Raw genomic sequence first — 24585 nt, 5'->3', positions numbered from 1 at the left:
AGTGATCTTGAAAAACTTACCCATCCTCGTTGCACTTCTGTTTTTTTTTCACTTTAAAAATAGGGAGAGTGGATTTGAACAGTGATTCGTTACCTTTTTGCGAGTCATAGATCCTCTTGAGAAACCAATAAACACTAGCAATGTTCTCCACAAAAGCTTTATATACATATATCATGAAAAATAAGTTGACATATTTTATAAGATTATGAAAAGCCTTTAATGTGAACATTGCTTTTTGAATGTGAATATTGTTAATGCAATATGAAACACTAAAGAAATATTTTATAACATTTAAAGGTAGATACACACATTAGATACATACACACAAAACCCTCTCCATATTTTATAATAAAGAAAGCCCAAAACTCCTAAGCTGGAAGGAAGCATTTATCCAAAGAAAGAAACAGAAGACTTATAGATGTGAAATGTTTTGAAGTATTAAAGTCCAATACCTTCTTCTAAGTTCTCGTAACATATTTATTGCAGATAGGGATGAAGTCGTTTAAGCTTAGATTTTCTTGACAAACCAATTCTGATTGGTCGACTGCATGTCTTAAGAGGTAGTACTCTTGAAATTCCATATGAAAAGTTGCCACCTAAAAGTATAAGACGATAAAGGTACATAAGGGAGTAAAAATCACTCATAGTTTCTATGCTTAAAAATTTTTACTAACTTCTAATCATGATACTAGCAACATTTACTGAGTCACTGAGCTAAGTGCTTTGAATGCATTACTTTACTTACTCCAATCTCCATTTTTTAAAAGTGGAAAACTCAGCACAAAAAATTTAAGTAACTTGCCAAACATACAATAAAATAGCAGCTAAATAAAATCAGCGTTCCAGTCAGGAAATCTGACTTAACAACAACAAAAAAAACTATATAGGTTTTAAAGTTAACTTGATGTAGTGGTTGTGAAGACCATGTTGTTTTTCTATTAGAAGTTACTAGACTATACTGTTAATAATTACATTTGGCTTCTAATAGAGATTATTATCAATAATAGAGCACAAATGTATTTCATCTGTTATGTATCAATGGAGGGCTCTAATTTTGAAGTTTTTATTTAACATCACACTAACATTTTCTAAAAAGTTCAAAACATTTCATGGAGGTATATATGTTACTAAATCAGTTAACCAAACAAGTAGAATCAATTACTCTTGATAATGAGTACCTCTCATTAACAAAATACCTCTTACTTTGAGTACTTTTTAAAAAATAAACAGTAGGGTACATATGTAAAGCTAAAAATGTATCAAGCTTTAATGAATTAGTGTGACCTTAACATAACAGCACATTATGCTAAAAACAGTGTAATCAACCTAACGTTAAATATGATTAAAGGTAAACAGCATGATTTCTACTAAGCTGAATCAAATAGAATCTGTGTGTATCTATGTAAACAATAATGAAATAAAATACAAAATTTAGCTATATGTAAATAGAGAGAAAACACAAAAATAGCTATAAATCAGTTTATGATATTTTATTCAACATTAAAATTATAAAGTTAATTATAAAAATAAGAGGAAAAATGTATTGCTAGATTTTTTCATTTTTTTAAATGAAAAAGGATGGTCTAAAATAAAATTGTTGGACCATATCTGATACACTAGATTTGGTTATAAATTAGGTAATTTCAGCAATTTATGCTAAGTGTACTTCTTTATTATGAAATTATTGTTTCAGAAAAAAGCTATGATTAGTCTATTTGATTACTTTTTCAAAGTATAGCTTTCCTCTTTCACATTCTAGTACAATAGATACTTCTGGTAATTTTGCAATGGATGGGAAATGGGAAATCACTGAACCAATTCGTATCAACAGCAGGTCTTTTGCAAAGCACATGACCTTAAACAGTCATTAAATTGTGGCTATAAGAATATGCTTCTTTGTCTCCTTGGATTTCCTACCATTTTTAAAAAATAAATAATGATCCCTTTTATTATTGCTATATACTAGATTAACTTACTGCTTTGTGTTGTGTAACAATTCTAAACATCCAAGCATAATACCAGAAATTGCTCATTTTAGAAATCAATGAAGTCATGAAGGTTGTTAGTGGTCTTTTAGAAATAATGCCAAGTCATTTGTTTTCTAAATCCTTGTAACTCAAAGTTCCAGCTCAACTCAAAGTCTAGCAGCATCTCCATCTGCTAGGAGCTTGATAGGAATGCAGAATCTTAGAGCCTACCACACAACAAAATCAGAATCATTTAATAAGACACCCAGGTGATTCGTATGTCAGATGAAATAAAAACTCACTTGAGAGCTGTGAGTTTCAGTTTTATCTGGGGACTTACTGTGGACCATACCCCAAGATACAGCCTCTCAGATAGCTCTGAAGAGGTAAGGGAGGAGGTCAGCATATATGTGATTTTGGAGAAGGGGTACCTGCAATCAGACACACATCTTGGTAGAAGGTTACTGCTAGTCAGGAGGAACAGATATCTTAGTTAATTATTTTAGTGCTTTTCTAAGTATGGGAAGATGCAAGAAATTGGATTCATACAATTTTCTCCTGAAAATATCTATCTGAAGGCCTGTTCTGCCAGTTTTCCCAGAGCACAGAATGCCTCATTCCTGATCTCTGCCCTGAACTCCTTTCAGGGTGTGCTACAGGTCAGCAAGTGCGGTGGCTAATGACTCAATCCCTGTAGAGTCGGGTGACTAGTGACATTCTTTGGCTGACATATATCCACATTAACATTAGAGAAGTATTGGTGCTAAATGATATATAAAGCACCTGGCACACTGGCTAGCTGGCATTTAACACGCTCAAAGTACTTGCCTTCTCCATACCACAAAGAGAGAAGAGAGAGACAAGGGGAGATAGGATACCCTGGAAATATTAGTAGTAGAAACTTTAATTGGAGGCATCATGATGACAAGTGGGTAGGTATCAATAACATTTCTGTACAATCAGAAGTTTTCCAATACCTTTAAAATCACCCTACATAAGCAGGCACCCACTCTCCCTAGGCAGTTAGTCCATTATTATCCCCACTTCACAGTATCTCCCAACTTTTCCCTTACACTATGGATTTTTTTTTTAAATTTTATTTATTTACTTATTTACTTTTGGCTCTGTTGGGTCTTCGTTTCTGTGCAAGGACTTTCTCTAGTTGCGGCAAGTGGGGGCCACTCTTCATTGCGGTGCGCGGGCCTCTCGTTATCGCGGCCTCTTTTGTTGCGGAGCACAGGCTCCAGACGCGCAGGCGCAGTAATTTTGGCTCACAGGCCTAGTTGCTCCGCGGCATGTGGGATCTTCCCAGACCAGGGCTCGAACCCGTGTCCCCTGCATTGGCAGGCAGACTCTCAACCACTGCGCCACCAGGGAAGCCCTACACTATGGATTTTAACAAGCCTCAGGAAGATCATTCCATTTTTATGTGCTTTGAAAGTGGATGCAAGACAACGATCCTAACATAGTATTAAATAACTCTGGCTGACCTCACACGTTATTTTTCATATTTCATGACAAGGAGGAACTTTTCCTTGTGAAGCCACAATAGAGTATCATGGGTTCAGATATTTCCAACAAGTGTAACATTTCTTTCCCCATTTAGGCACATACTTTAATCTGCCTCAAATATCCTTTTTATTATCACAATTAACATCATGATGACAATATGGGTTTGTGCTCCCTAATCTTCCTTTATTCTATCAGAGAATATGTTCCTAAACCCAATTTCTTCCTTTCTTCCTGTCCTAGAAGAAACAACCCCTATCCTTTTCAGGCCAATTCCACCATCCCGCTTTTAGTCTTAGAGAGTATTGTTCCTTTAATTATTTCCTTTATTCGTGGGAGAAGAAATTTCCCATGGGCTTTTGATCTTCCAAGGACTTGGATTAATTTTTAAGAGTATTTCATTGTAAGCTAAGAAAAGAGGAAATTATGCAATTCTGAAGTGACTGAATAAAAGTACCAGGGACAGCAATTCTACTGATGAGAAGCCAGGAGAAATGCTTTGAGAAATGATGCATGACTGAAGGTATTTTGGTAAATATACTTCACCTACATGATTATTATTTCTAGATCTAGTCTTATTGTGTAATACCAGCAATTTCTGACCAAATGAAAACGTAGTTATTCAGAAAATAATTCCCTAATTTTAATCCAACTCTTACCTCACCCCCATTGGTACTACAAGTTAGAACAGGTGTTAGACTTAGTGTGTCTTATTCTGTTATTAAACACCTCTTAGGCAAAGGATAAGGTTAGTTGTTTAACTTTTCTTCAGTTTGATTTTTTATAGTAAGCAAAAGTTTAAATGCCATAGTCCTAAATCATGTTAATATATGTAAATGATGCTAATTTCTTTCAAAATCACTACATAAAATGTACATATAAAGAGCCTCATAATCTTTCAAGAATAGAAAACAATGATAATAAATTTATAATTGGGAGTAACATCAACATAAATCCAACTTAGATAAATGCCTTTTTCATTTTTGCTAATTAATGTTACATACATTAGATGTGTATATTAGGTATATATAAAACACCTATCTTATCATATAGTTATTGCAATGCATCACTGCAAATATTTAAACAGTTTTAGAGTGCATTTTCTAATTACATTCTAAATGATATTTTAATTTTTAGCCAATTTTTAACTATAGGAATTTGCATCAGTAAATTATTAATGTTTACAAAAGTATTAAATCTTTGTATTTATTTGTTAACACCCTAAGTATATTTTCCTCATGCTAAAAGTACAAAAATGCAATAATCATCTTAGAAAGTATTACAGAAAATAACTAAAAATCTTACCTCCCTTCAGTAAATAATTAAATTTTTCTTCCTTAAATTCATCAGAGACAAAAGCTGGTCTTTCAGGTGAAGGTTTTTCACAACCTAAAAATAAAGATCAATGTGTTATAGCAAAAAGGAACTTTTATATAAAATGTTAATACTATAAAAAAATTACTTTTTCAGGAATATTTCCTCCCATTGGCTCCTAATATTTAGATATGTAAAACAGGACATTTCAAAGCTCCTTTAAAAAATTTCATCACTTGTTCCCATCAACTTCAGTATATTATTTAATGTTTGAACAACCCTTTATAGAAAAATAATAATGCATCAATAAACATTGTCTTATACCTTATCTTCTTTTTTGCCAAAATTATATATTTGGCCTACACAGAAAAAAAAAAAGCAGCATTTTCTTTTAACTCAGAAAGTATATTTTAAAACTAATTTCATACCTTCCTTAGAAGTAGAATAGAGTAATTCTTCCTCTGATGTTCTTAGACAGCAATATTCATTAGGAACTTCCTGCTCTCCATTTTTGGGTACTTTTTTCCATTTAAACAAATTTTGGTGTTTTTTACGCGTATTAGGACCTGCTATCGTATCACAGAGCAAAGAAGATGAACATATTTTGTTTTCTGTACCCATTTTCAAACCTTTTTTAATCTCCGTTTTTACCTCCTCAACATCATTATTTTCTACAAAGTAATTTTCTTGCCCATTGTTGGTTTCCACAGTGCTTAGAATTTCATTTTCCATACTAATTTCATGAAACATATGAAGTTCTTCAAGTACTAAATCAAATTTACTCTTCATCTCAAAATCGTTTACTATTGTCAGAGCGTCTCTTGATAAACACTTGGCAGATAAGTCCTGAAAACATTCATTGTTCCCTACACTCAAATGAGTTTCAAATTGAAGATTAAAACATTCTGAAGAGTCATTCTTTGGATGAAAATGCTTTGAATTAGCTAACTCACTTTCTTGAAAAATATTCTCAGATTCATTTCTGTCAGCTACATTATTTCGATTAACATATTTAGTTTCTTCCACACCTACTTTCTTACTCATTAATGAAACTGGCTGCACAAAAAATATGCCTTCCGTTGAATAAAAACTCTTTTTCTCTTCCTTTTCTATCTTAATATCTTCATGAACTTGGCAACTGTTTGTTAAACTTTGTGCTGTGACTTTTACTTCCTCCTTCAAAATTAAGTCATATTTTTTTTCTTCAATTTCACTTATCAAGTCCCCAAAAGTTAGCACCGGAGTTATAGTCGTCAGATTGGTTTGTTCATTGTGTTTTTTGTCGTGGCTTGCCTGTATAGCCTGTTGCCTAATATTGAAGAAATATTCAAATATGCATTTAAAATTAAAACTGTTGATCTTATTATGCTTCTGTTTTCCTTCATAATATAAATCTTGGTTCTGCATATTTATTTCATAAGTTTTTTTATTAATATATTTCTGGATCTGTAAAAATTGAGGACAAGACTTAACATGTGTTTTAACAGTTTTAGGACTACAGTGCACCCAGTTTCCCACACTCATGAGTCGTTCAGGACAACTCCTATTCTTGTAACCAATTTCTTTTGTCAAAAAAATTTCATCGATGTCATCAAAGTCCATTAAAAGGGGAATTTTTTCATATGTTTCAAAAATTGGAAAGTGTATGTTTTTAATCGTCATACTGGAGGAACTGATAAGTTTTTTCACTGTAACGTTTTTTGGATAATTCAAATATATTACCCATTTGAAAATGCATCCCTCTTCTAATTTAGAATCATTTTCAATTATTGTTAAAGAGTCAAAGTTATTGAGCAAAGATATTATGTTGGTTTTCAATATAGTATTTAGAAGGTCTAAAACACTGGTTTGTAAATATATGCTTAAAATATCATTATTTCTATTGACATTCATATTCCTAGTTATTAGATTTTGAACATCAATTTGATTTTTACACTTCAAAATTCCATACCAGGTTAAGATATTATTATCTTTTTGATTTCCTGAAATACTTTTAAGGAAATAAAAAATTCCTGTAATGAAATTTTCAAAAATACTGCTTAAATGAAAGTCTTTTTGTGTAGTATAACATCTCAACTGTAGCATATTATCGTTTTCTCCTTTACCTTTTAACCAAAAAATGTTTATTAAAGATTTTTGACTACCCAGTGTTTCTATCATGAGAGGCTCTGATTTTCCTTCATGTGTTTTCATGACTTCTGTATTGTGATAATTTTCTTTGCTTAAAAGATCTGTTTCTAATAATTGTTGCAAATTCAATATTTCTCCAGTTGTTTTCATATTTTCACATTTAGTTTTGTAACTATCCATAATCCAACAATTTTTCCTATTTTTTCTCAAAATAATGTTACAGTCCCAGCTTTTCAGTTTTTCCGATCTGGTAGATATGTAGCTGTCCAGGCATGTTTCTGCCTCTTCCCAATTTGCATTTTCTAGTTTTATAGTGAAATTCTTTGCAGAGTCCATTGCATCAGACTTGATACTACAGTGATTATAGTAGTGTAAACTGATCAAGTCTTTTTTTCTCGCACAAACACTTTGGTTGCTGAGTGACTGGTGGTTACTTCCATAACATTCAGAAAAAATATTTTCTGCATCCACAGTTTTTTCATCATCCTGTAACTTTTGCTTCTTAACATCAGGTCTATTTTGGGACCAGTGAATGTTTGTGAAATCCCTCACACATGCCTCATTTTTGTCATTTTTCTTCATTATTTCCTTTAAATAGACAGAAGACATTTTGCTATTTAAATCAGTTGGAAACTCAGGGATACTTATCGTGCTGCAATCTCTAAAATAGCTGGGTTTGCCAATTTCCATGCTGGGCTGGGTTTGAGATTTTGATATTTTTAGTGTAGATGCTGAAATGCTATTTTCTTTTTTATTTGATGGCATAACGCTGTCAGCTTTACATCTGTTCTTAATATCATGAAACGTTGATTTGGTTTCCTTGTAAAAGGTAACATCTAAAAATGAATTTTCTGTCTGTTTTGTGCAATTATTGTCCTCCTGGCTATTGTCTCTCCCCTGGAGTAAATATCGTTTTCCATCCTCGTTTTTAATTGCCTGTCCATCATGTATAGAGGCGTTGGGCAGCTGACCAGCCTCTGTTGCAGATCTATCACTGCAACGCACACCGAAGGACTCTCTGTCATACAGCCCTGGTTCACAAGACGTTCTAGAAGCCTTCAAACCAGAATCAAAACTTTGTGAGGGGAGAGACCGCGAACAACTCTTCATCTCAAATCCGCTATTTCGGCATCCCAGATTACACATCTGCCTCTCACCGACAGATTTCTCCACACGCGAGTCTGTGGGGTTATCAAAAATCTCCTTAGCTGAAACCAGGAGCGCCTTGAAGGGTCTGGCCGACGACTCCCAGACTTTTTCCGCCTCAGACAAGCGAGGCACCAAAGGCAGCCTCCACCCCACCTCAGAAACACTACCGGGCTCCTCAAGACGGGGCCGCTTACTACGGGGTGGTGGGGAATCAGGGTCGTCAGGAGGCGGTAAAGGGAAAGCAGGCTCCCCGAGCTCCACAACCTGAGGCGCGCGCTGCGTGAACGACATGACAGCGATCCGAGGGAATCTGTCAGAGGCTCCGGCCAGAGTCGGGTCTCTTAGCAGGCGCAAGGTGGCTCCGCCCCACCGCGCCCCCCCGAGCCCCACCCCCCGAGCCCGCCTCGGTCACGCCCCTGACACGCCCCTTGAGGCCTGGCCTCGGCCCTAGCCTCAGGGCTAGCCCACCTCGACCACGCCCCACTCCCGCCCCCATGGCCCAGGCCTAGGCCACGCCCCCAGCCGCCACACTCCCGCGAGTCCCAAGTAGCCGCTCTCCCTCAAAGCACCGAGCGCCTGGGACCGTTACTTTGTCTCTTTTTAGCGCCCTTTGCTATTGCCAGGGTTGTAGCTGATCGAAACTTTGTCTTCCCTCTGGTAGAATTAATGAGAAAAGTCAGAATCTCTTTTTTTAAATTTGTGAACTGAAACAGCTTTATTTTTTTAATTCTAAAACTCTGTGTTTTCCTCAGAAGCGACTTCTCCACAGTTTCTCCCGAGCGTCTTGTCCAGTAAAACCCTGTAGTTCTGTAAACACCAAACCAAATCTCTCCGTGTGCGGAAAAACTTTCCAAAATGCTCTTAATGACCCCAATGGCATTGAAAAATCAGGTTTCCACTTCACTCATGAAGTGTGTTTTGGGAAAGGACGGCACTGGTACTTAACGATCTGAATATTTCAGGAAAAAAAAAGTGTGTAGAAACTATTATCCAGATAAATTATTAATCTCATTTTAAGACTGTAGAAAAACAAAGTTTTCATATGCGCTGTGGAGTTGTCTTTCCCAATATTGTGACTGCCACTACTTAAAGATAAAAATTATATGTTTCAGCTATCCTGTTTATTGTAAGCATGAATAATCATACAGTTCTGAGTCACACATAATAAATTTTGTAAGTGTTGTTTTTCTTTTTCCTCTGCTTTGAGAACAATTTATTCATTATCTTCAGTCAATTCTGAGTTTTGTGAATGTTGTACTTCTAAAGAAGAAAATGATTTTCAAAATGTTTATTAAGCAACTTGCAATTACTGCTCAGTAATCGAAAACATCAGTCCCCTTGATGATTGTCTCAAAGTTGATAAGTTGTATGTTCCCTGGTTAAAAAAAATAAAAATTATAAGGACTGCAATAATGGGAAACAGGAATCCTAATTTCATAACCCATAGGTGTATAAATGGCAAAATATGACTGGCATAATACTTTAGGTCATAAACTGTTCACCAGCCTCCTGTCTTGTAAATACTTAGAGATGCTGTGATTCCAGTTCTAGGCATTACTTTGGCTGTGAATTCCTCCAGAGAAATGTTTACTTAAATTTGTTGAAAGCCTTACAGTATAAGCACTTCATCAATGCTGTAAATAAGAATGTGGCAGTGGCTCAGATTATACCTCAGGGAGTTCTCGAAGTGCTGCTTCTATATATCTTTAGTTCCATTGTTTTTTATCCCAGGTTTTCCGCAGTTCTACATTCCATTCGAATGCACTCTGTTCTATGCTTTAATCAGCCTCTAGACTGACTTGCATAGCCAAGGTGGGTGTAACTGGTACATCAACATAACATTAGAAATAAGCTTTCTATCTGTATAGGAAATGCCATAGCTTTGTGATTCTAGATTGATCTGTAACTTGGTATTTGTTTCTCATCTTGCTAGTTTTCCCCAGAACACACTATTTTTTAAATCTCTATCACACCATTATTTTAAAATTATGCGTTGTTTAAGGACTAGAATTCAAATAAACCCAGAAGTTTTCAGTTTAATTCAACAATTGTTTGAAAACTATGTCTAAGATGCTCTTAAGTGTACAGAAATGTATGGGTTTTTTTTTTTTTTTTTTTCCCTGAAGAAACATAGCAATGAAGACAGGAAAAGAAGTCTTTTCTTGCACTTACTTATTTCAACATCACATTAATGACCACTGTCATTTTAATCAGTGCCTATTGAAACTACTACGTGTGCTTTTCCTTTATTTTTAAAATGCTACCTTGCAAATAGTTATGAGAAATGCAAGAAATTGTATCTTCAACTCATCTTAATCAAAATATAAATGAGACGTTCAAATCTTCCCTACTCTTCAAGGCCCATTTCAAATGTCACATTTTTTTTATAGCAGTTTACCTGCCCTTCCTTAGAACACTCCTACCTCCTTAAAAAACAGTAAACTGAGCTTTAAGGCCAGCACCTGTCATTCCTTTCAGCTTGGTGTCCTATTACAGTTCAGCTCTGAAGGAATGAAAGAATGAGATAAACCTCATACTTAAAATATGACAAAAGCTCTTGTTAGAGTTAAGTCAGAAATTCACTCAGTACCACAGGATGCCTGAAGTCCAATATCCTTAGCACGGTATGGCAGATCTTCACAACTAGATCCTACCTTAACTTTTTTGGCTTCATCTCTTTTTACAATTTGCCCTGTGCTGCCTACACGAGACTATTTGTTATTTTCTTGTCTTTTCATGCATGTTCTCAATGCCCTTCTCTTTCTCCATCTGACAAATTCCTATTTAGCCTAAAAGGGTTCTACCCAAAAGCTACCTCCGCTGTGAAAGCTCTACCTCATCCCTGACCTATCCAAACCGCAGGCAAAATTATTTGTATCCTCATCTGTGTTCCTGTAGAACTTAATTTTCAACTATACTATAACACTTACAACATTGTATTGAGTTGTTTACATCCCCTCTAACAGACTCTGTGTTAATCAGGGCAAAGATCTATTCATTTTTACATCCCCAGTGCCTCAGTTACTTCAGTTAATGAGAAAAAATGTAATTATATTACTGTTACTATACCTTTACCAATCCAAATGGATTTTGTGGTGTCTTAAGCTTCTTGTTTTGGTTTTGATTTTATATGTTAAAATGGAGACTTGCTTGAGATCATACCAACATAGAGCCAAAAACTGACTTTAAATATTACCAGTATTAATGTCATTTAAATTTCATGGTAAGACCAGATATTCGACAGGACAGTTTTTCTCTTTTATGTCTTTTAATAAAGCATGTAAATGATGAATAAATACACTCAACCTAAAACTTTATTTCAGACTGACAAGATAATCAAATATATTTAAACACTTAATAAGAACAACTAACAAAAATATTTAAACCAGGGCTTCGCTGGTGGCACAGTGGTTAAGAATCTGCCTGCCAATGCAGGGGACACAGGTTCGAGCCCTGTCCGGGAAGATTTCACATGCCACGGAGCAACTAAGCCTGTGCACCACAACTACTGATCCTATGCTCTAGAGCCCGTGCTCTGCAACAAGAGAAGCCACTGCAATGAGAAGCCCGCGCACTGCAATGAAGAGTAGCCCCCGCTTGCAGGAACTAGAGAAATCGCACGTGCAGCAACAAAGACCCAGCACAGCCAAAAATAAATAAAAATAAAAATAAAAAATTTATTTAAAAAAATTTAAACAAAATACAGGGGTTAAAGAGGAAAATATCACTTACTAAAAATATTTAAAATAAATATTGCTATAAATAACACAAAAAGCAATTTTTATCAAGTCACTAAGAAGTTCTAGTTGGAAAAATATTTCAGAAAACCACGGTGCTCTGTATATCCACATATGCAATTAACCTTTCAGCAGAGCAACAACTGTAACAATAAAATGGTCTTAAATGAGACAATGTATAAGCAAATACTTTAAGCTTTAAATCACCTCCTTATTTTCAATTTTCATTAATGACATCATTATCTACCCACTCTCCTAAACTAGAGACTCTTAGTGTTATCCTTAATTTTTTCTCTCTTTTACAGTCTGTCCCCATCACCCAATCCCTATGTAGACATTCATCAAATATTGTTAATTCTATATCAAATATAACCCAGGAATTAATCTTCTATTCTTTATCCATAATGTTTCAGCTTTATTTCAGGCCCTCATCATCTCCTGCGGAGAATAGTAAAAAGAATGATCTTGTTACTAGTCTCCCCTCCACTTCTACCCACCACTACCATGAGACTTTTCTTCTTAAAATATTAATCACTTTGTTACAATGTTTCCTGACTTAAGAACTTCTTTTGACTGTTTGATACATACAGAATAAAATACAAGCTCTCTAATTTGACATGCAAAGTTCTTCATAGTTGGGGCTTCCATGGTGGTGCAGTGGTTGAGAATCTGCCTGCCAATGAAGGGGAGACGGGTTCGAGCCCTGGCCTGGGAGGATCCCACATGCCGCGGAGCGACTGGGCCCGTGAACCACAGTTACTGAGCCTGCGCGTCTGGAGCCTGTGCTCCGCAACAAGAGAGGCCACGATAATGAGAGGTCCGCGCACCGCGATGAAGAGTGGTCCCCACTTGCTGCAACTAGAGAAAGCCCTCGCACAGAAACGAAGACCCAACACATACATAAATAAATTAAAAAAAAAAAAAAAAAAAAGTTCTTCATAGTTCATCTCCAAACTGTTTTTTCAGCTTCTGTATACTTCCACAACACAACTAGCTTTCCTGCAGCACTAAGCTTCTCACCATTCGTCAAATATATAAAGCCCTTTCACAATTCCAAGTCTTGGGCCTATGCTGGTTCATTTGCCTAAAGTGTAATGTCAGGCCTTACTTAAATCTTCTGACGTCCTTCCAGTTTACAGCCATGTTGTATGTTTAGACATTCACAGTTTCATCTGCTCCCCTTTCTTTAGTTCTAAATATTATTTCATTAATGTACTATTATATTTTTTGCATATTTAGCTATTCAAAAATAATCATTTACCTGAGCCCTCAGTGTTGGAAAACCAGGGCGGGGGAGGCTGGAAATGTTCAACTATTTCCAACACTCATCTGATGGTCTAATAAATTTCAGCATCAATTAAAAGATTCTTTGCTGCTGAAATAAAAGCAAGAGTCTGTATTATTTTGGAATTCATGCAACTGTAAATAACACCTCTTTTAAAAATTAATTGTGAATTCTTTTCAATTAAACTTTCACAAGAATCTTTTCAAAATTTTGAGATAGCAAAATGTCTATGATTTTTATCATACAAACTTGTAATTACTTAGATTGCTTTCTCCTTTTGTATAGTTTTTCTGCTGAGATTAGTCACTTTGTTTTGGTTGGTTGCATAATAAATATTTAGCTGGGCATGGCAAATTCATAGACTACAACTTACTTCAAATTTTGAAGGAATTACATACATTTACATTAAATACAAAATACATTTAACATAAAACTATGCTAAACATAATTTTTTATCCTGAAAGCAAAATAGAATAATATTTAGGTGAGTAGGTTCTGGAGTCAAATTGTCTATGTTTGAAGCTATGGTCCACTTCTTCCTAGCTGTGTAATGTAAGCAAATTACTTAACCTTTTTGAGACACAGATTCCTATCAATGGGAATTATAAAGTAGAACCTACCTCATAGGCTGTTGTGTGATCTAAATGAAATACACCACATAAGGCGTTTAGAAGAGAGTTGGCTGTGTAAATAGATATTCATTAAACATTTCTTAAGTTATGATAGTTATTATTAACATCACACTAGCAAGGTTAGACTGGCTCCTACAGTTTAACGAATTGAACACTGGCATCTCTTCCCAGCCCCAAATGTCAGTCATTTCCTGTGGGTAGCTTGGAGTAGGCCATGATGGAAGTATTTCTATTTAAATTGCTAAAATCAGCAAACACTACAAATTAGGGAGTTTTTTTTTTCTTTCTAGAAAGCCAGTTGTTAAACAGTTACAAGCATAGTATTGAATCAAACTCTATTTCACAGTACTCTAGAAACATTACTGTATAAATCAATTCTCACCACAGAATTGTAGCCTTAGCAAGCCAGGCAGTTTTTTCTTTCTTGTCTGGCTAAGGTCAAAGAGAGGAAATTTGACAGACTCTATATTGGTGCCAAGACACAGTGTGAAAACTTTATTACAACAAAACAAAACAAACAAACAAAAAAACTATGTTAATTTGTTTTCATCTCATTTGATCCTTTTTCATGAGTGAAGAGCCCCAAAATTTGCCAGATACAAAAAAGTAACTGTACTTTTCAATATTTTAAGTTTGCTTATGGCTCTATGATTTCAGAATGGCAATAGGTTCAGTTCAGAGGAAAATAATGGGTCAAAAGAATCCTTCTTCTATCATTATTTACGGCAGAGTGTAGTCACTGCTTACTGTCAATCAATAATCATTGACATCTAAATAATAACAGTTTTCAAAGTATGTTAAGTAAATGCTCTCATCTGATGATTTAATTATCCTTTGACTTGCCGAATGAATATCTATTATCTGCAAGAAAGTATGCCTCATACTGAAGTAAATGCTATGACATACAAAATGTAATCTTTGTCGCTAAAAAATGCATTCTGGCCAGAAATATGCATATAAAAAGAAAAATATGCATATACAAAGATAAATATGCATATAAAACTAACACTACATGGCCCATTATGTAGCCTAGTTAATCAGGTCATTCACAACTTTGTGCTAGTCTATTTTCTAGCCTGATCTCCAGCAACTCCTTTCCCTTCTCCCATGCCTCTCACACTCTACCTCACCAAATTGCTTACAATTCCCCAGATACTCATGTTTTCTTTTTGTTGTTCAGTTTTTAAGACATTTATTGATTATCTACTATGTACCAGGCACTGTGTTAGGTATTAGATATTCAAAATTGGCAGTCTTTTTTCAAGAAATTTACAGTATAGTAGGAGAAACAGACATATAGAGTTCATTACAATATAATAGGATAAGTGCTACAGTAGAGGAATATCCAAGCACTGAAGAAAGAGGACCAAACCTAGTCTGGAAGCTTAGGGAAGGTGCTCAGGAAGAAATGGTGCCCAAAAGCTTATTCTTGAAGGATACATTCATTCATTCCATTCCTATGAGCTGTAATTTTTTATAAAACTCCCTTTCTTCTCCATACTAATCAATTTTTATCCATGTCCCCACCATTTCAGACTTCTATTGTAATACTTATAAAATTACATAATGGTTGGTTGTGTATATACAATCTACTCCACTAAATTATTAGCTCCTTGACACTTAGAACAGTTACCTTGTTGAACTTTGTGTTTCCAGTGCATAGCATGGGACCTACCATACAATAGATAATAATATTTTTCTAATTGTTGTGTTGAATATATACCAAGTGAGTGATATATAAAATAAGCAGTATTAAGAAATAGATATTATAAGGAATTCAGTGAAGGAGGAAATGAGTTCTAGATAGGAAGGCAAGAGATTTTACAGAGGGAAGAATTGAACTGGGCCTTGAGAAACAGAATTTAGACAGCCTAGATTCTGTTTCAACTAGAAAAGAAAAAATGACCTAAGGTCCAAAAAAATAGAGCTCTGCTTTCTCAGAGATAAAGGAAGTATAGAAATAGCTCTAGCATTGGACTGAGATATAGAAGTAAAGATGAACTAATTAGGAAAGTCATTAACCCAAGGGGTCTGGCTACAGGAAGAGCTACACAGTCAGGATATAAAACAACTAGGATCTAGAAGAAACTGAGTGATATTTTTAAAAACCAAATATAAATACAGTCTATGATATAGTAACGTACCTATTATGAATGTGATATATGCCCCAGAATTTCTCCAGTTGTAATGAATCAGTTGAGCACGCTTTTCATAACTGAGTTCAGCATGTTCTATACATCAGTGGATCTTATAAGAGGAGAATTAATTATATAAAAATGTGACCAAGGCCATGACTCCCTTGAGCAGTTTTTTGAAGGAGTCTTGAAAAAGAGAGCCAAGAATCACAGAAAATGGGGAGGAAATGTAACTTTAGGACATGGGGAGAGGCAGTCAGTTGCCCATGGCAGTATGTTGTCACACAGTTCTATTAAAGAGCAATCTCTTCCCTAATTTTTAAAAGTTTCTCATAGATAACTATACCCTATGAGAAACAAAGTAGGGCAAGAACACGTTTAGTTTTGTAATGTTATCTGACACATATGCATTATATACATAATAATACAGTAAGTTCCCTACATACAAACAAGTTCTGTTTCGACAGTGCTTTCATAAGTCCAATTTGTTCGTAAGTTCAACAAAGTTAGCCTAGGTACCCAACTAACACAGTCAGCTATAGAGTACTATACTGTAATAGGTTTATAATACTTTTCACACAAATAATACATAAAAAACAAACGCAAAAAATAAAGAAAACATTTTTAATCTTTACAGTACAGTACCTTGAAAAGTACAGTAGTACACTACTGTACAACAGCTGGTGCTTCTTAGCAGTACCAGCTATATCACTGCTGCTTTTATGCTTGCTTCTGGACATCCTGGGCTTGATATAAAGCTACTGTCTTACTGTACTCTATGCATACCATACAGGAAAGTACACAAAAGCACAACAACTTGTAGAGGATGCACGCACATGACGATGTACGCCAGACACGTGAGCTAACTTACGTGATTGGACAACGCGAACACACATTCGCATCTTTGAAAGTTCGCAACTTGAAGGTTCATATGTAGGGGACTGACTGTATTTGTTTTACATGGTACTTAATTATGAATAGAAAGGAAAGTTGCAAAATGTCACTTGTTTTACAACTGTGCCTGAGGCCAGTCATGCTAATCACCCACTTACTACAATTACATATCAGCTTCCAAAAGCTAAGCCCATGATTTCTGGAGACCACTCAGAGGGACTCTAGAGGTGACTCTCTTCAAAGTTATGTAGTTCAGATCTCGGACAATAACCTGGAAAAACATAGATACAGGATATGGGCTACTGGTTACAGTAAAAATGCCATCTTTTCAGAAAATAGAGAAACAGGGCAGGGGCTGGGCTTGGTACATAATAGTTAGCTAAGCAAAGACAGAACCACAGTAATCATGATTGGGATGATCCCTTTTTTATATGTGAAAAACTAAAAGGTGAGAAGGAGAAGAAGAAGCAGAAGCAGTGTGACCATATATTTCCAAGCTCTAATTAGGAAAAATAAGTATGTGTGTTCTCCAATATAAAAATAATATAAGGAATCAAAGGATTGTCAATAGAACTTTTAGTTTAATATGATCTATGAGCATCCATGTTTTGTAACAATTTAATGTTCAATAATAATGTACAAAAAGGCACAGAGGTTTTCTTTGGTTTTTGCTTATAAAATCTCTGCTGGGTGAAAACAAACACAAAAAAAACTTATTTCAATTCAAACAATATTTAGTACAGAATATGTGCTCAATGCTGTATTGAATGCCATCCTCTTCTTGTAGTCATGAATACTTAAATATATATGTGTCTCCCTGTTGAATCGCCTTCTACTTGCAAAGCAATGTAATAGCTGCACCATCTTCTCCACTTTTTACTCTCCAAACTCCTCTCTTTAATAATTTTTTCAAAGAAGACAATATTTTAACTTCTGCATGCCATTGAAGAAAAGACCTCTTCCATTGGATTTGATCTATACACTAATTGTCTCAAACCATATTTACGTATCCATGAAGTATTGATACAAGGTCAGACTTTGTCAGGAACTTCAAAGTAGAAAGAGACTCTGTCAGTTTAAACTCCAAAAGGAATAGCTCAAGGGTCTGCAGGATAGTCTGGTACTGGGGGCTGACAAATAGAAGACTAGAAACAGAACTGTGACATCATTCACCATTAACCCTTTCCGCAGCCCTTGTCCTTTAGTACAGACCTACAACAAGAGCATTAGGGTTTGCATATAGTCAAAACTGCATTAACTGTGCTGCTCAGAAGTGTGCCTTTACTTTGCCAGAGCTTCAGTAGAATTACAAAATGATTTTTGGCTTTATTAATTTAAAAAAAAGGTATTCAAACTCTGGCAAGAAAATAACGTCACATTTCAGGCTTTTTCCGTTTTTGTTGTTTTTGTTATTTTCTATTGCTTTTTCAGAATGAGCACTATAAATTTAAATCAACTTCAACTGAAATCATAGTAAGAACTTTAAGGTGGAGAGTAATGTCCAGAAATCTGTTGAGAGGCGATATAGAGAGTAGTTAAGAACATAGGATTATAGACTCTCTACCCCAGAAGTTCTCCTCATGCTTCAGTCCTCTACTTCTTTACCTGGGAAGTTTGTTCATTTTGTGATAATTCATTGTGTTGTACATTTATGAATGATATTTTTCTGTATGTATGTCTTATTTGCATTTTAAAAAAAAAAGAAAGAAAAAAGTGTTGATTCTGGAAGTAAACTGCCTAGATTTGAATCCTGGTGCCATAATTTACTATCTGTTTGACCTTGGGGTAAACTCCTTAACCCTCTGTGCCTCAATTTCTTCAACTGTAAGATGAGAATATTAGTAATAGTACTTGCCCCTTGTGGTGGTTATAGGATTTTATGATTCTATATGTGTAGGATTTTATATTCTATATGTAAAACACATAGAACAGTGCCTTACACATGATAAATTCTATATAAGCATTATAGTTATTAACAGTAACCCATTCACTTCTTTAACCATTCTAGAATAAGAATCCTTAGATAATCCTTTAAAAAATCATTTAAGGGGATTTCCCAACTTCTAGATTTTCATTGATTTGTCAAATTGCTCATTTTTCCCCCTTTGTTTTACAGAGAGCTCCATGGGAAATAATTCTTTTTCATTTTCTCTCTAGATTTAATATAAAAGGAAAAGAGACTAAAATATATACCATTGGATATTTCCAAATATCTTCACTGATATATAGCTATCACTCTGTTTTTCAAATACACTATTAAGTCTGCTTTTTAAAGTGTCTATAACATATGTTTATTTATTAATCCCCATTTAAGAATAATTAGCTTAGCACTTTTGTGACTATATCCTGATTTTCTCTTCATCAATTGTTATCATTTAGAGTTTTTTTTAATGGTTTTCCTAAATACAGCCAAATAAGACCCTCATTCCTAAGGACTCAAAAGTATTTACTCTGGGAACCAGTTTTTACTCAATGGAACAGACATTAAGTACTGAGTATCTATTATATATTCAATATTGTGCCAGGTGCCATACAAAGAAGTTATGACACAGAGACAAGGCATTAATAACAAAAAAAATTTAATAACAATATAAAGGTTTAAAATTTTTATATGTAATTATAAATAGATTATATAAATAACATATACTGTGGTTTAAAAGAATTGAGTTATTAAGGATTAGAATGGGTATAAGGCATCATAGAGAATATTTATGATTTGGATATAAACAGAATAGTAAAATATATTCCAGATAAGAACAAGAGCATGAACAAAGGCATAAATAAAAGTGTAAGATATAATTGAGCAATAGTGAGTAAACACGTGTTTTCGAGAGAGAGTGGTTTTGTAAGGGGGTAAAAGAAGATAGACAGGAAAGAGACTTGAGGTCAGGGTGTTCAGAACCTTGAATGCCAGGCTTAAAAGAAAGTGTGAACTTCATGCTATAGGAAAGACTATATTTGTGGGTTTGCTTCAGGAGAAAGAGGTATTTAAAATAGCCTTTCAGAAAAATTCACCTAGTGGCTGCATTTAGGATGAATTAGAGACAAGTGGGAGAGAATGCTGTCCCTAGCAGAAATTAGTTAAGAGGCTATTGCCATACACCTAGAAATATTAAGGATCTGTATTTGAGCATCAACCATAGGAATGAGAAGGAAAAAAATGGGAATGATTTTTTTTTAAAAATATGATTAGAATTTAATTACTGTTGTGCTGTTGTGAAGGTAAAGAGTCAGCAATGAGTCCAAAGTTTCAAGTTTAGATGATTAGGAAAATAGAGACACCATTAAAAGAAGAGAGAAGTGGGAGAGGCTGTAACTTGTTTGACGATATATCACAAGGGTAAAGGCTAGGAGTTTGGTTTAAGTATATTGCATTGAAGAAATTGTTAAATGTTATTGCACTAGACTTCTAGTTGGAAAAAGAAATGGAGCTCAACAGCAGGAAAGAGCAGAAACTAGGAGGGTTTTGGTTTCATTTAGGGGCCTTCATTTGCTGGAGTTGAAGATTAAAAATTCTGGCAATCTTCCTTTTAGGTGACTCATCTAGAGTGTTAGAGCAGGTTTGACAGGTTAAATCTGGAGTGGACATGTTTCCCATCCCACCCTGGTCCTTTTTACTGGAAGGGGAAGGGCCTGGTTCAGTCCACTAATAAACAGAGTTAAAAGCTACTGAGTGGAATCAACATCTGAAGGAAAACCAGAACTTTCTTTTAAAAAATCTGAATTTGATTGTAATAGTCATGAACAGGTTCATCAGATATTTTGTGTGGGAGCCTATGTTTTGTTCCAATCAACAGGCATTGGAAAAGCCCTAGGAATTGCCCAATAAAGTCATCTAGTATTAACCAAAATTTGAGAAACAGACCTGATTAAAATAAAAAAGTGGCTTATTTGGGGTTTGTTAGGACAGCAGCCGGGGAGACACAGATTGAAGAAGCGCTTGAACTGTCAAAATGGGGGACGATTATAAAGGCAAGAAGCACAAGTTTACAGTTATATGAATTGTTTATCAAAAATTATAATTGGAGCTGGCAAGAAGTAAGGGTGCTTGTTAAGTAAGGATTGGTTGGGTTCTGAAATGGTTGCATAGTTAGAAGGGAGAAGAACCTTGAAACACAGTGTTGCAGCTAGCAGCTGTTTTAAAAACCTTGGGTTAGGTATAGTTCACAGAAAATTCAAGTTCTTAGTGGTGCAGCGATGTGCCTGAGACCTGGTGCTCAATGGCTGCCCAAATCCATTTTTGTATGCCTGAACTATGATTACTCCATTATAATTTTAATTTGTCATCACTAGCAATTGCCCAAGCCTGATCGTACAATAAGTTAGTGGGGCTGGTGTTCTGGTTGTAATTCTAGAGAACTTTCTGAAAATTTTAAACTGCCTAATAGACCACTAGAGGGCTAGCAAATGGATTTCATACAACTTCCTCCATCACATGGATATAAATGTATTTATAAATGTATTTTAATCATTTTAATCATGGTGTGTATGTTTTCATGCTGGACTGAAGCCTTCTCTTGCAGACAGGCTACTGCCTCTTCTGTGGATAAAGTTCTTTTGGAAAAAGTTATCCTTGCTTGGGGAATTCCTCTTGAACTTCATAATAATTGAGGAATCCAGTTTCCTGGTCAGGTGCTTTGACAAGTCTTCACTGTTTGGCCAGTTTTACAGTATTTTATTGCACTTAACACCCTAAATCCTGTTAGTTGAATAAATTGACAGCATTATTAAGACACCATTGGCAAAATTTGTCACTGGTCCTTCTAAATCTCAGATCCACCACTGTTGGAACTCATAAACACTCACCCTTTGAGATAGTCACAGGATGCCCAATGCACTTGGCTCCTGCTTCTTTTGACCCACAGCTAATATTGTGACCCACTGGAAATTTCATCTACTGGAAAAGACACCTCCAGAAGAACTTTCTTCAATCTTGCTGAAAAGGCTCCTATCAGGTACTGCTAATCATCCCTTGTGCTACCAAACTCCAAGGAATAGATTCTTGGATTTATATGACACACCTAAAGAAAGTGCTGAAATCTACCTGGATCTGCACATCATCTGGTGACCTGAAAGTAAAGATTTTCCAGAAATAAACTAGATAACATCTGATGAGATAGATTTCCCAAGATATCTGAACCATGCCTCTTAGAATTTTGTCACCAAACCTTTGATGATAACATAACGCTTCAGATGCTCTCCAATGCCTATGCTCTTGATAACATATGGACTTTCGATAAAAAGTGCCTGAGAGGTTGTCCCTCCTACCCCTCCTTGTTACTCAGATGTGACTTCAATATGTTTCCCATCTGTGTACTTTCCCTCTGACAAGACACAGAACACTCAGGAAAGGCCCTTCCTGGCATTGAGGGACAAAAAGCCACTGAAATGGGAAAACCTGACTCTTGATCAGTGATGCTTTTAGAGAAAAATCTTGATTAAAAGGGAAAAATATGAAAAATTAATAAACAGAAACCTAAATTAAATAGACTCAGGAGACCAGAAGGGGGAATTCTCACACCATATGACAACAGCAGAGCCCAACAGGAAGAAGAAAAACTCCTCCTCTTCTTTCCTGGCAACAACTCAGCCAATGAAAAGCCATGGACTCTGTTTACTGTAGCCCTCCCAACTTTTCCCCTCTATAAAAGAGTTCTCCTCCCCCTGGCTTGTGCAAGCACTTATACGTGGCTCTCCATGGTTGCAGACCTTAATTGCAATTCTCAGTTGATCCTGAATAAACCCATCTTTGCTGGAAAAATAACTGGCTATTTGTTTTAGATCAACAAGTATAACCTACACATAGACAATCACTTGCAAAATATTAAAATATATGACATTTCCTTTAGAAAGTATAAAAGGGAAAACCATTTAAACTTTTACAAAGGCCTTGAAAAGCTATGATCAGGTCCAAGGAACAGTCAGAGAAAAAAATAGTCTAGCACAACTTTCATTTGGCAGGAGGAAGAAGAAGAAGGAGGAGAAGGAGGAGGAGGAGGAGGAGGAGGGGGAGGAGGGGGAGGAGGGAGGGGAAGGGGAGGGGGAAGGAGAAGGAGAAGGAAGAAGGAGGAAGAGACATTTATCAATACGTAAGGAAGAACATAAACATTTTCTTGGCTTGCAAATGATTATACTGGTTGCTACAAGATGGTTTGGTTCCAGTGTCCAATGCCAATTGTAAACACTATTGCCCAGTCAAATAAATCTAGAAACTCCCTTTTGTCAAATATAATGTCCTCTTTCTTTCATAAATTTAATCACATGGCATTCACGGAAATTAATTCAAGCAGTAAGTCACTTCTTGTTTAAATTCCTTTATAATATATTCCACTACATATGGTGCAAACCTATATTGAATAATAAGAAATATAATCACCTGCTGGAAGATGTTAAGTTTTCTCTTAAAATCAGTATAAAAACAACTGTTTTTCATTATTTGGGGTTCTGTAAACAGAAAATTATGTATCACACTTACTATACCAATTATGAAACAGAATCATTATTGAGTTATAAAAATGATCTTTCCAATTATCAGAATGCTCAACTGAATTTTAATTCTTCTAGATAGTAAAATCACAGAAAAATAACCCACTGAGAATGAACACTAAAGAGATAGAGGAAATTAATCCACCAAATAATTGCCAAGCTTTATTATGAATCAGGAATTTGGCATTTTGAATGAATCAAAGTAGAGATACAAGACACAGCTTCTGCACTAAGTAGCTTTAAAATATAGTTGGATATTAAAATCTAAAAGGAAAACTATGTGTCTTGGTGGTATTTCATTGATTATTCCATGCATCTTAAGTCTAATGAAAACTGAAAAGAAGAACTATCACTCTGGAATAGATTAATCAGGGAAGTCTTCACGGTATTTGAACAAGAACTTGAAGAATAAGTAGGAAATGTTACAGCTATCCAAATTCAGCAATGCCCTGTAATCTGACTTGTTGGTGGAAATCTGCCAATCCATTCTAAAATTCCTCATTTGGTGGTACAAATTGGTGAGTCAGGAGATCTTTGTTTGAGAAGATCTTGCCCTGCTCAGGCTCATTTAAAAGATTCTACAGTGGGCCCTTAGTATCTATGGGTTCCACATCTACAGCTTCAACCAACTGAGGATCAAAAATATTTGGGGGGGGGGGAAATTCCAGAAAGTTCCAAAAAGCCGAACAGGCAACTATGTACATAGCACTTACACCGTATTTACAACTATTTACATTGTATTCAGAATTAAAAGTAGTCTAGAGCTGATTTAAATTATATGGGAGGGTATGCATAGGGTATATGCAAATACTAAGCCATTTTATATAAGGGACCTGAGCATCCATGAATTTTAATATCCACGGGGGTCCTGGAACCAGTCCCCCATAGATACCAAGGGACGACTGTATTCTACCCTAATTCCAGATCTAGGATCTGGTCAGAAACTACTACCACAGCCTGTTACTTGCCCCAGCTCCAGTTCACCCCACAGAAGAGTATCACCATAACTACCAAAGAGGACAATTTTCTGATGGAAAAATATTTTGTCATCAATCTGAAGAGATTCATCTTTGTCATCTTTCTATTCATTTATACTATTTTTGAATAAAATGCATCACCAAGAAACAGTGTGATCCTTCCTATGGGAGAAGCAGGAAAGAAATATTCAGAGAAATAAGTAGAAAGCATATTCACCTGACAGAAGCAGGGACATTGTGTCTTAACTGCCTTAATGTTCCTGAATAAGGCTTCCTTAATTAGTTTTAAGGTGACCCTACAAGTTATTTTAACAGCTGCTGGAGAGATACAGACTACTCAGATGAACACTGGTAGTTTCTAAAGACATAA

At 35.4% G+C, this 24585-nt stretch overlaps 1 protein-coding gene across 2 annotated transcripts in view; it reads right to left on the bottom strand.

The window, feature by feature from the left end:
• Positions 1–24585, bottom strand: part of RAD51AP2 (RAD51 associated protein 2) — a 66645-nt gene that overhangs the window by 32126 nt on the left and 9934 nt on the right. The window contains exons 2-5 of one of the 2 annotated variants that reach the window (XR_014253905.1): positions 23129–24573; positions 13068–13178; positions 4782–4865; positions 573–596 (exon numbers count right to left, since the gene is read on the bottom strand). Coding sequence is in view for 1 of the 2 variants with exons in the window: in XM_082426457.1 (XP_082282583.1) it covers positions 478–596; positions 4782–4865; positions 5219–8360 (3345 nt within the window). In the remaining variant the exon portion in view is untranslated. Of the gene's footprint in view, positions 1–452; positions 597–4781; positions 4866–5218; positions 8407–13067; positions 13179–23128; positions 24574–24585 lie in introns of those variants that run through there. The other variant, XM_082426457.1, reaches the window with a different exon arrangement.

Source organism: Balaenoptera physalus, assembly GCF_965194825.1.
Source record: "Balaenoptera physalus genome assembly, chromosome: 15".
In the NCBI taxonomy this organism is placed as follows: domain Eukaryota; kingdom Metazoa; phylum Chordata; class Mammalia; order Artiodactyla; family Balaenopteridae; genus Balaenoptera; species Balaenoptera physalus.
The sequence above is the reverse complement of the archived record's forward strand: the minus strand, read 5'-3'. Positions and strand labels throughout refer to the sequence as shown.